Source organism: Falco punctatus, assembly GCF_963210335.1.
Source record: "Falco punctatus genome assembly, chromosome: 4".
In the NCBI taxonomy this organism is placed as follows: domain Eukaryota; kingdom Metazoa; phylum Chordata; class Aves; order Falconiformes; family Falconidae; genus Falco; species Falco punctatus.
Window position 1 is genome coordinate 103,437,702 of NC_137583.1, and position 12,921 is coordinate 103,450,622.

At 43.0% G+C, this 12,921-nt stretch overlaps 1 protein-coding gene across 2 annotated transcripts in view; it reads left to right on the plus strand.

Annotated features, from left to right (window-relative positions):
* Positions 1-6: 6 nt before the first annotated feature.
* The window catches only part of SLC4A7 (solute carrier family 4 member 7), a 97,625-nt gene continuing 84,710 nt past the window's right edge, over positions 7-12,921 (plus strand). For both annotated transcript variants that reach the window (XM_080385809.1, XM_080385805.1), the window contains exon 1: positions 7-206. In XM_080385809.1, the coding sequence (XP_080241935.1) occupies positions 159-206 (48 nt within the window). In that variant the 5' untranslated portion in view covers positions 7-158. The remainder of the gene's footprint in view (positions 207-12,921) is intronic.

Consider the following 12,921-nt stretch of genomic DNA (forward strand, 5'->3'; position numbering starts at 1 on the left):
GTCTGGGCTCGGCCCCCGGCGCGGCGGAGCAGTCGCGGCCGCCCCGTCCCGAGGGCACCAGCGCCGCCCGCCTCCGCTAGGCAGCCAGTCGCGCAGCCCCGGCCCCCGCTCGCCGCTCGTTCCGGTCCTGCGCCCGGGCCGTATCGGCGGGAGCCGCGATGGAAGAGGAGCGGGCGGGCGAGCAGATGAGACCGTTGCTCACCACGGTAACGCGGGGTGGGGTGCGGGGTGTGTGTGGGGCGCACAAAGGGCCGCTGCGGGACAGCGCCGCCCGCGTCGTGCGCGGGGCCGTCCCGCCTCGCTTTTGTCCGGGGAAGGGGTCGCGGCGGGGGCCCTCCTCCGGCTCCGCTCCCCTCCCTTCGGCGGCGGCGGGACGCGGAAGCAGCGCCGCAGGTAGCTGCGCGCCCCGGGCTCCCGGTCCCCCCCTCACCGCGGGGCGGGAGGGCGCAGGTGTGCCCGCGTGCCGGCCTCGTGCGCCCCCCCCCCCCCCCCAACACCGGCGCGGCGGGAGCCTTTGTTCCGCAGGCGGCCCCGGGCGCCGTGGCGGTGCGCGCTGGGCGGCTGCCCCGTCCCCCCCCTTCCTTTGTGAGGATCCCCGCGGGGCTGGTGCCGCCGGCGGTGGGCGGCGCGGCCGCCCCTGGCCTCGCCTTTCTGCCTGTCCCCGGCCCCGCTCGCTGACGAGTTCCTGGGCGAGGGCGAAGTGCGCACACATGGCCGGCGGCGAGCTGCCCGCGGCGCCAGGGCAGGTGGCGAGTGCGGGGCCCCTGGGGGCTGCTCGGCTTTCGGGGCGGGAGGGCGGGCGGTGTTCCTGGCGGCGGGCGCACAGAACCGGGGAGCGTGGGCTCGTTCCCTTCCCGGCCGGCGGCACGGTGCGGCAGGCATGTGCTGCCTGACTTCCTGTGCTACTGAGGAATACATGTGGCTCCACAGTTGTAATTTCCCCTCCCTTCGGATGACTCAAGGTCTGGATTTTGTTAATGAGGCTCTGAGCCCTCGCTCCGATGTTCTCCTCCAAGGCCCTTACTGAAAAGGTGTCGCACGGCAACTTGTTTTCCGTGCCCGGAGAGGAGGGATGTCTGGTTTGTGACACAAAGAACGCTGTGGCGGGCGGAGAAATAACGCTGAAAACACGTGAGTTTTCATCATCTTTCTGCTACCCTCCAAGGAGAGGCTTGAGTCACATTTGATAAAATTGGCAATAGCAATGAAGCACTCGTTTCCTGTGACATCAGTGCGTTTAGTGTGTCTTTCCTTTGTTATAACGGGAGCGTTGGCAACTTAGTGGTTCAGAGGTCCGTGAACTTTGCAAATTCCTCAGATTATTACAGTCTTTGTATGTTGGCTTCAGAAATTAATGTATGTGCTCACCTTTAAATGTTTCATAGATCTGTTAAGAGATCGCTTCTCCACCTTCTTGACTCGACCCCAAAAAGACATCTCCCAATTCATGTTAGTTTGTTCCAGGATAAATTTTTGGTAAGGGCAGACTGTTCATTATATTTAATTTGTATTAAAACTACCTTGCTTCTCTGTAAAAGCTATCTCTTAGCGGGCAGGAGAAAACTCCCATCTATTAAAGAGATGCCACGCTGTATGAAGCAAGTTGCAAAAGCATGAGGTTAAAGTGGAAGATGCTAATGGCTACCCTCAGGTGAATCCAAATGAGAAAAGGAGTGCGGGTTTCATGAAAGTCGGCCTGCCCTGAGCACATTTGTCGGGCTTGGGCTTGGCAGGAGTCATTTAGGTTCTGTAGTACCAGAAATTAACTAGAGGCTTTTGGGACAGAGGCATAAGCTACTGTACCACTGCACAGTCGTTCCTGATGTAGGTGTGGTGAAGTGGTGCTCGGTGGAGTGGTCCAAGTTGGTTTCCTCACAACAGTGATGCCTGGTCAGGAGCCTGACCTTGGCGCTGAAGTGTATTCAGGAGGTAACTGCAGCTGAGACAAAACTGAAATTGTTAGAAAAGAGAGAGCGCAGAGGATGGGTAGGAACTAGAAAAAAGGAATTTCTAAGGAGAACACATGAAGCAAAGGGCTTAAAAGAGAGGACATGCTGATCTTTGGGCAGTTACCTAGTATAGCAGTGTTGGATTTGCTGTGGTATTTGTATGCAAGAGAGATAATTTTATATACATGAAAACTAATCCAAAGTTAGTCCAAAATACAAGCTTTTTTGACAATACAGCTCAACTTGATTTTTCTAATCCTGTGCTTCTGGTAGTACAGGCCACCTTCCTGCTGGCAGAGCTTGCTGAAACTGCTTACATGTGCATAATTTTTTCAGAAATAAATGTCTCTTTAAGATGAAAGGACTTTGTAGAAAGTGTGAATCAAGTCTGAGAAGTTAAGTGCTGAGGTCTTAAAAAATACAGAAACATAATCAAAGAACTCCCAAACACTTCCTTTTCTTCCTTCCTCCGGTGTCGGTAAATCAGTGTAATAAGTAACCTCTGGTGCTTTTTGCGTGGAGGAGCATCTCTGTCAGTCAGGGCCCCCCTGGATATCTTTCATCTGAAGTATAAAATACACCCTTTAACCTTGTTTTGTATTTTAGGTCTGGTCTAAAAGAGGAGAATCATCGAGTCTTTAGGATATTGGTTTTTTGAGGAGCCTGCTTGGTGGCAGTGTGTATGTGTAAGTCAGAAGGGGGAGGTGACACAGAATGCCTGCTATGGTTATTCTGAAGATTGGCTGGACAGGGTGCTGGGCCATCTTGTCTAGATCGTGCTTTTGTCCAGAAAGATTGGACCAGATGATCCTTGAGGTCCCTTCCAACCTGGTATTCTGTGATTCTGTGGTTACAACTAGAGAGCCACCAATGATCGGAACATCTGGGACAAGTAGAGAATACAACAGGAAAAAAACATCACTGTGTAATTCCCTGGTTCTTTAATGCCGTGTGTACTATAAGCTGTTCTGCCCCTCATCTTAGACAAGATGCATTATTATTGGAAACGGTTTGCTGGTTCACTGAAGGGCAACCAGATACGTATTAGTTCTTAGACGAGAAATGATTGAACAGGCCAGGACTTGCCAGCCTATTAGAGACGATGGGACAATGATATCGTAAGGCTCTGTAAAGCTTATGTGAAGAGAGCAGGTGAAGATGGAAGAGGAGGCACACAGTCAAATCAGTTAGGTGCTAGGTTCAGGGCAAACAAAAGGAGCTGGTTCTTCAGTCAGTGTAGGGAATTCACAGTTACACTTGCTATATGATGTGCACGCAAGAAGCTTTTGTGGATTTAAGGGGAGGTTGGGCAAGCAGAGGAAGACAGATGCATTGAGATGAGTAAATGGATGAGCAACAGCTTGAGGAAGTCTGAGTTGAAAATAGCTGGAAGTTGTGAGTGTAAGCAGCTGTTGAATGCTTGTCTTGTTTTTGTTCTTCCTTCGACAGCTACTTAGTTAGGGTCATTCTTTTTTTGGTTTGTTTAAATAGGAGTGAAGCGTTTTAGTATATTGCGTTCTACACAGTGCTGAGTTTGACAGTTACAGTGGTGGTATTAAAATGCTTAATGTTGTGTGCCAGTGATCTTTGTTCAAACTTTTATCAGTATGGTGTTCATTACCAGATAGTTCAGTGGGTTTCTTTGCAATACCTGTAAGTAGCATTTAAAACAATGTATATTGTAGTTTTGTCTCTAGGTATTTTGCAGGTAAGATTTTCAAAACACTTTATCTTAAAAAAAAAAAAAAAAAAAGTATATGGAAACTTTTCTTTAGTATTTGATACTACTTCATGTATATCATAAAATGTTCACAAGTTCATAGACCATGCAGTATGGCTGAATAATGAGTTTATGTTTCTTTGTATAGTCTTTCTTTCAATGAAACAAATCTTTTTATTGCTAATCTGCTGTAGGTGATGATAGAAATGAAAGTGGCTCTTGTTGGAGAAGGGCATATTTCCAGGCTTTTCCTTTTGGTTTTCCTAATCAAAGCATCGAAGTAATGTGGTCTGCCATGTCTAACTGAAGAGGGCATTAGTGTCCCTGTGCTTTTTCTGAAGTGGCTATGTGGTTTGCTACCTCTTCTATTTTTTAACGGCTGTGCATGCACATTATCAGGTGGGGCTTAGACTTCCCTGTTCAACAGTGGTTGTGTTTCGGTGACAGCTTTGGGCTTTCGCTTCAGGCTTCATTTGAAGACTTTTTCAGGTTCAGCCCACTTCACCAACACTATCATTGCCTCAGTGGGGTCTGTCCGTTCCTTTATATTGATGCATCTTTTTAATGCAACAGTGTCTGGTACTTCAAATCCATAAAAAAACCCGTAAAGGCTTATAGGAGTATAGGGTAACAGATAGCAGAGCCACTTGAAATAAAAAAATGCAGAAATTGGTGAGAAGTATCCTAACTGTTAGAATCCGGTGGCAGTTATAACTTCAACAGTTTAATAATAAAAAATACAAAGTGCTTTTTCTCTGCAAGAAAAATCTTAAATATAACTTCATTTCCATGAATGGATTGCAAGGGTGAACCAGGTATTTGGGGGCAGCTAGACTGGAATACATGGTTGCCAAACTAAGCTTTGGTCCAGTTAATGCGTTTCAGGGTAGCTTGGTAACTTTGCCTAGCTATGTAGTACTTCTCTTAGGTGATTATTAAAACAATTCCTATTAAAATATGTTCTAAGTCTTGATTTACCTAGCTGGTACTTTGTATGTAAGAATATAAGTAGCATCAGTACAGTAAAACAAAAGTTTTACAGAATTGACTACGTAATTCACATCTTTCCACTATCTTTGATGACTTACTGGTGTAGAAATTAAATAGTGGAAAGCATTCTTTTGTGTGAATATTGGCTTTCTTATTTGACATGTGGCTATTGTGATGGTAAGTCAAATGACAGGTCTCTGAAGAATATCATGAGAATATTATGCTGGTATATATACGTATTTTTCGTTTTTTATTTAACTTGGTATTTGAACTGGTGTTGTCCCTTTGTGGCTGGACAGGGGTAACTGAGGGTATGTTTGTACTGCATAATTGAGGACTGTGCAGGAAACTTTCCTCCCCCACAAGTTTGTGGCATCTGGCTGAACACGTGCTCTCCACAAGTTAAAGCAGTACAGTTCTACTGACTGGTGTGGCAGTGCCTTAGCTAAATACCTCTGATAAGAGAAAATTTTGCTAGCTTGACAAACTTGTAGTCTTGGATCTATGACTTTTAAGAGACAAGCTGCTTTTCTGTATTGTGCTGTTTGAGCAGGGTGCAACTTGACCCGTGCGCGCAGTGGGCTGTAAGTGATGTCTCTGACCACCTCTGGGTTAAAATAAGTGTCTGTGCTGGCAGTCTTTTTGAGTTCTTAAAAAAAGTTACTGTGGCTGTCAAAAACTTGGTGTATCACCTAGGAACTTTCTTTAGGCTTCATTGCAGTAGTTCTGTTTGCTGTCCGAAATAAGCTGTAGGGTGTACTAAGTTGAGTAGTTGTTGCCTATATCCATGGGATTGATATGTTTCTATAGGTGACTTGACGTGTCACCGTGATTGTTGTTGGCTTTTGAATATTGATATCCTTTACACGAGGATATCTGTTACATGAGATCTTTAGTGGCCCTGAAGTAGTACCTAGTAACTAGAACTGCTCTATAACTAGTGATTGATAAAATACAGAGTATAGCTTGAATATACAAAAACTTAGATAGAGGTCTCCAAAGAATACTGTCACGCTTTTGGTATAGTGTATTCTGGAATAATAAAGTTTAGGGACATTTCAAATTTTTTGCTAAAATTAAGATAGCTATCTAGCTAATGTTTTGAAATAGTGATATGAATAGTGGGATTCAAATGAGGTAAATAAGCAGATGGAGAAGAGCACCACAAACTTCTTCTTAACCCTCTAGGTCAGTATGTCTGAATGCAAAAAAGAGACTAGTGATTCTTCTACAGATGATCTTACAATGTTATTAAGTAAGTATTTGTAAATTTACATTTGCACAATTAGCAGTAGGTGAAAATATTACATTATTTTTAAAAAAGTGCAACATTTGAATTTAAAAAGTCAGTCCTGACACCTTAGAAGCTTTTTTTTTGTGTGTTACTGAGAATATACATCAATTATGCAAGCATGCATTATTTACCTTGCCAGCATATGTCAGTGGTTATTAGAAGGGATTGTCTGTGTTTGTGCTTGGCACCCTCGAGTTCCTTGTTTCACTGGGAGCTAAATTCGCAGCAGTAGAGCGGGCATGGCATGACAAAAGAAATGTCTATTTTAACCAGTAGATGGAGCCGTTTTAGTTACATATCGGCATGCCTATTTACCTGAGGTTTTCCAAACTTTGTTTCTTAAGTGTCTTGTCAGTCATTTTGTCTTTAGAGTATGGGTCATAGTTATCTATCATTACTTTGTCTACAGAGAAGACTAAATGTTTTATTCTTCCAATAACAGTGCCAGGATTGTACAGCAGCAAGGTTATTCCATTTTCATAAATGTGCAAAAAAGAGTGAATGTTTGTGCTGTATGGGAATTACAGTTATTTCTGTAAATTGTCCAGTGTCATGTGAGTAGCCATGTGCATCTTGTATTGCCTGAAGTAATGTTTCGGAATATTGATCCGCAGTGTTGTATCCGACTGTGTGGATGCTCTTGTGACTTCCACCCTGGAAAGGCTTTTAGCACAAACTGAGATTTCCCATCCGCTCTCTAGTGCTTTAAACTAAATTGACTCAAAGCTATGTAATGGAATGGTTGTCCTATTCGGGTGTACTGGCACAAGTTGTCTTTTCAGCAATGCTGGAGTGCTTCATAACCTTGAAACACCCCAGGCTTATTAATTTTAGCAAGTCCCATTTTAGTAGAAGTATTCGCAGTGCTGTACTTGTTGTATCATCTTGTATACTCCTTCAGCATGTGCTTTTCTAAAAGGTATATTTATGGTGTTTCTTAAGAGTTTGCCTCTTTACCCTGTATTTGTACTTAGTAATGTACCTGATAGACCTTCCCTTTCCCCGACTCTTTCAGGTCTTTGTCACTGAAGACTGGTTTTGGTGAACACAGTATTAACTTGAAGAGTAGAACCGTATTCACATCTTCATTTTGAACTCTCTTAATCTATGGTATTTTGTGAGATATAGGTGTGTCATCTTCTTCCCCAGATAGCTGCTGTGAGAGATTTTGAGATTTTTGTGACTCAGTTTTTGTTGATTTTTTTTTTTTTTTTTTTGGTCTATTTACTCAGTCTCATTGGAAGTTTAAATTTTCTACAAATGTTACAGAATGAATGCTGATACTTTTTGTGAGACGTAGCTGTGCTGGAAGGCATCTAGACTTGTCTTGTTGGCAGTATGACTGAGACAGTATCCTGAAATATCAAAATATTTTTAAAGTTAAAAACAGACTTGGAAGTTTTTTTAACTGAGAGAGAGTCTTCAGTAGAAGTTTCCTGACTGGGCACCTGTTGTCAAAGTGGTGTGTCGGTTTAACAGAATTTCAGGAGCCTGTTTTCAAACAAACGGGAGCTTCCTGTGAATGAGGCATGTGGGCAGAGGCTGCAGAGATGAAGGGGGAATTAGTTACAGAGCAGCATCCCCCGCCCACCCCCCCCACTGATGTATGTTGGAATTCTGCTGATTGACCTTCTGCTCTGGCCTCTGCCACTGTTCCTTCTACAGTACAGCCGTACTACCCACGGTCTGTTAGCTGAGGGGAACTGAGGACTCGTGAAAACTTGACTTTTTTCAGTTGTCTTTTCAGTATGGGGGCATGTGTGTATTGAGTGTGTATGTGAACAGCATGTCTTGAAAAACTACACTTCCCTAAAATGTAAAGTCAAAATTCTGCTCCCCGCCACCCCCCCCACCCCCCCCATTGTTGCGCTGACTATTCCTCTAGTTTTTCCATGACTAATGTCTACTAAATATATGCTGGCTGTGTCTTGACTGGGATCTATTCTGGGATGAAGAAAAAGACAGCTAAGTGATTGTGAATACCTAGCTTATGGCAAGGATAATCAACCTTCTTCTTTCCAACCAATTATTCCTTGCTAGAAAAAGCTAAGAATTTGCTTCAACGACGAATGTCACTCCTGAAAACCATGACTGTTTCAGTAGCAGTGTGTAACCAGAAGGCTAGAGAATCTCTAATCAGGCTGTCTTGTTTGTCTGTGTCACCAAAGAACAGAAAGAGGTTTAAGCAAACCTGTGTTCATAGAGGTGTTGTAATAAAATCTCGTTTGGTGTACATCTCTGGAATGTGATTGCTTCTCATGGAAGCAATCTGTTGCCATATTAAGAGATTCAGGCTGTTGTGTTCTGAATCTCAAAAGTCATGCTAAGTGGAAGCATGTGTGATTTCTTTCTTTTAGTCAGGGTTATGAATAAGGTTGTAAATCATGTTTATTACTAACTGATCAGATGTCAAGTTCACGTTTAGAAGCCCCGATTCATTAGATCTGTAAGAAAAGGATATATAGCAGATGTTAGTGTGTAACACCTTGTGTATGCAGATCTACTTTCTGTTCCTGTTGTATAATTTGTTTTGGAGGAAAAAAATAAAAATGTGATTTCTTCCCTTCATTCTGCCCTCCACATCCATTGTTAGTTTCAACTCTATCAGAGCTTTGGCTTATCTAACTCCACCCCTGTGTGATTAGATAATGTCTGTGTATTCCTCCAGTCCTGCTTTCACCTTCCATGTTCCACCCCTGCGTGATTAGATAATGTCTGTGTATTCCTCCAGTCCTGCTTTCACCTTCCATGTTTTGCATTTGAGCTCAGTTACAGGTTCCCCTTTTTTTTTTTTTTTCATGCTGGTCCATTGTCAGGCCTGCTTGAATTCCAGCATGCAGGAATCGTCCTGCTTGTGCTTTCAGGAGTCTATCCTTGAAGATCAGGCAGGTCTCACAGGCTTTCCAGTCACCCTTCATGGTAGTCTTCCGTGAGATTCTACCAAGAAGATCCCTGAACAAGCTGGAATCTGCTTTCCTGACTTGTCATATTGTAACTGTATGCACTGGGTCTTGCGCTGTACACTGTACTGTTTGTCTTTCTTGCCTTTCTCAGGACCTTAAGCTCCACAATTTCATGGTTGCTTAGGGCAAGGCTGCTCTTGACTTCCACGTTTCTGGTACTGCCATGGTTTGTGAGCAACACGTCCAGCAGACCATCTTCACTAGTCATTGATCACTTGCACCAAGAATGATTTTTAACACACTCAAGAAGTACCCTGGAGTGCTTGTGCTTGGCCACACACTACCAGCATGCCCCAGTGTGTACCTGCAATTGTGACACTTCCACCAGCTTTTGAATGAAGGCATCTTCTACTTCCCCTCCTTCAAAAGGAGGTCTGTAGCAGGCACCTAGCATAGCATCACCCATGTTGGACTGTTCTCTGATCCTTACAAATAAGGTCTTTGACTGTCTTGTCACTTGTTCAGAGGCAAGGAGTGTTTGTTGTAGCCAGCCCTTTGCATAGATTGAACCCCATGTTCCCCGACTTTACATTCTGGCTTTTCTCAAGTGCTTGTATCCATCTGTTGCAGTACTCCAGCCGTGAGCCACCCCGCTGTCACTAATTCCTGGAGGTTATAGCTCTGCAATGGTGCACGGACCAAGTCCTCCTGTTACTTCCCATGCCGTGTGTGCCGGTGTGGAAGCGCGTGGGACAGGGTGCCCCAGGTGTGCCTCTTTCACAAGGGAAGCGCGAGAGCCTTTTGCCATGTGTTCCCTGTGACTTTTTTTCTCTGAAGTGTGACAGCCTTTCTCCACTGTGCCCAGTTTAAAGTCTTATTCACAAGCTTAATGCGCTTTGTGGCAAAGATACTCCTGCCACGCTTTGTCCGATGGACCCTTGTTCCTGAAAGAGGTTCCTGTGGTCATAGCGGTAAAAGCACTGCCAATAACCACGTATTGACCCTCTGCATGTATCTGCTCTGCCCTGAGCCTTTTGATTCTCACTGGAGAGACTGAGAAACGCCACCTGGGCCTCTTCACCCTTGCCCTCGGTGCTCAGTAGCCACTTCTGATTTGCTCAGTGATAGCTTTTTGGAAGTGTCACTGGTGTTCATACGGATAAGCAGGAAAGTGCAACAGTTTGAGGGCTAGATGAGCCTCGGCCTTTCCAAAATGTTACTCGGCGAGCAGCAGACCTTCTAGGACCTCATGCTTATCTTCCTTCTTGTGCAGTGTGTTCATCCCCTCTTGCAGCTCTCTCACCTGGCCACTCGCACCTCAGAGATAGCATACTACTCTATCAACAGCACCAGGGAGGAGCAGCAGATGCTCCCTGCAGCCCAGCACCTGGATGGTGACATCTTCCCTGTGCAGTTCTTGGAGCTGGGATCTGATGTGTGATGAGGGACAGCTGGTGCAGCTGGTGGTGGAGACTTCACCCTGTAACATGTCGCACAACCTTGGATGGTGTTCCAGGGCTCTTTGTAGCTTTGTCCTGTAAACTGCTGTCACATCTGTTAGCTGGCTCGCTTGGCTGAGCCCTGGGAGGAGTTGTGCCCGTGTTCATGTTCAACTATTAAACTTTACCATTTAGTTCTGTTCACCATATAGATTTAAAGCACATGTGCTTGCATGAATGTTTTGTTCTGCTTGCAATTGGCTTCTGATAGACACATCATGTCAATATTATGTTAAACAACTCCATTTTTGTAAGCTTGCTTGTAATGACTGCTATTTGTGTAAGGCAGCTATTAATTAATAATAATCATTAATGTTTTTAGTTGGTGGGTGCCATTGTGTTGGCTGATGATGTTGTGTAACTTCTTGGCTTCTCAGCTTGGAGGGACCAAACAACAGATTTTCACAGCTCTTTCCCTTACCTTGAAATACTTAATGAGGTATTTATTAAATGCTGTTATGTAAAGAGGGGACAGTTATGCCATACTGGAGATGCTTCAATTGAAAAGACTAAATTTTCTTTTTCTCTGTGGTATCTGTGAACATAATTTGTTGCAGGTGAAAACACTGCAGCTTTGGTCTGTGTGCTAGGAATTACTTTCTTCACCTCTGTCTCTTTTATAGAGGGATTTGAACTGAATGATGCTACCGGTGCATACTAGTGCTAGCTAAAACTGGAGTATCTTCTTTTCCAGTTGCTCCCCAGAAAGAACACTTAAAAGAAGGAATCCTTCTCTGGGTTCTCTGATTTAATTTGTTGAAGTCAAAGGACTGACTGCAAGCTGTTTAATAAGCATTCTAAACAATAAGGATTATTTAGACTACTGCTGGATTTATTGCTTCTTTCTATTTGAAAGAAAAGCTATTGGAAAGATCATGTTTAAACAACCGCTTGTTTTAGGCTAGTGATTTTTTGCCTTTTTTTTTTTTTCCTTTGGCTTGTACAGTACTGTTGTGGAGATATACTATTATGTAAGCTCATGCATTTCTTTAACATGTCGAGCGTATTTCCAGACAGGCTTTGTGTATGAAAAAGGAAATGAGATGCTTCTTGGTGAATAGCCACAGTTGGTGTTACTGTTGGTGGTAAATTCATTTTGTTTGTCAAATGACTACACCCTACCAGCCATGTATTTTAAAACTGTTTATATAAAAACAAACAGATAGCATCTGATTATTACTATTATTATTATTATTATGACTCATTTAAGGAAGCGATAAAACTTAGGAGTAGCAGAGATCCTTTCCTTCTTTAGCTTGATTTTTTTTTTATTAGCATTGCTGTGCTTGCCTGCCATTGAGAGATATCAAAAAGGAAATTAAGGAGCCAGATACTCTTGTAATTAATATTTGGTTGAATTGCAGATAGTTAGGTAATGATAGGTTGGAGACATACGTTTCAGGTTATAAATTAAGCGTATCGAACCAGTTATTGGACAGTTTTAATTTTAGATTCTAAATACAGGCAAGTTTATTAAACATTTTCTGACTGATTTTTGTGGAAATTCTGGAGTTTTTAAAACTGCTGATGTATGCCAATTAAAAAAGGAAGAACATCAACCAGGTTTTGGTGCTGTGTTTTTGTGGTTTTTTTTTTTTTTTTTTTTTTGGTGGTGGTGGGTGTCCTGGTTTTGGCATTAGTGTTGCCACCCATTACCTGCCTTGATTCTGCTGATGCTGTATAAAATGCTTGCAGTGGTTTTGTAACCAGAGCTTGTTTTCAGTATATTTTGTATTGTACTTTGCTTACTTTTACTGAAATAGGTAACTGTATGTGATTCTGTGTATGGTAAGTATAAATATGCTTGGGTCTTGTTTTATGCCCAGATGCTCTAGGTAGAGCTTCAGCTGAGAAAGATTAGTTTATTGAGAAGTTGAGAGTATTTTTCCTTAAAGTCAGTATTTTGAAAATAAACGTTCATTCACAGTAAAATTATAGATTCAAGTGTTCAAAACAGGGGACCTGAAAAAGATTAAATGCCTGATCCCCAAGAATGAGAACAAATTAATTAGGGGTAGGATAATATCTTAATTTTTTTTTAATGGAACAGCTGTTCACCAGGTGCTTTTGTTTGACATTATTAATAAACTTTGCCAAAACATGGTTTGACATGATTAAATGTACTTAAATTATGGTCCATTTATAGCCATAAATCACAACTGTTTAACTTCTGTACAGTGCAAGTGTGCTTCATAGGTAGCCTGTTGGCTTATGGTTAAGGAAGAAGATGGTCATGTTCTATTGAGTGAAGACAGTGTTAGTCTGAGGCTTGTAATTCTTGGGCGTGAGTCAGTTGCCTTTGCTATAAAAAAGTGGAAATGAAGGGCAAAATATAAATAGGGAACTGAAGAAATTTGATATGCTCAAGGCCAAAGAATATACCTGCTACTTACGTTTCATGCTTTGAATGGACAGAACCTTTTGGAAAAACAGGCAAACGAGAAAGTTCAGTGTGCTTTTCTCATCAGTGATGGGGCTGAAGTACTGTAACCCATTCGATTATATGGGATTTTAGCTAATCCTAATAAAGCAAATAACTTGGAATATGCTGCTTTGTTAAATAAGG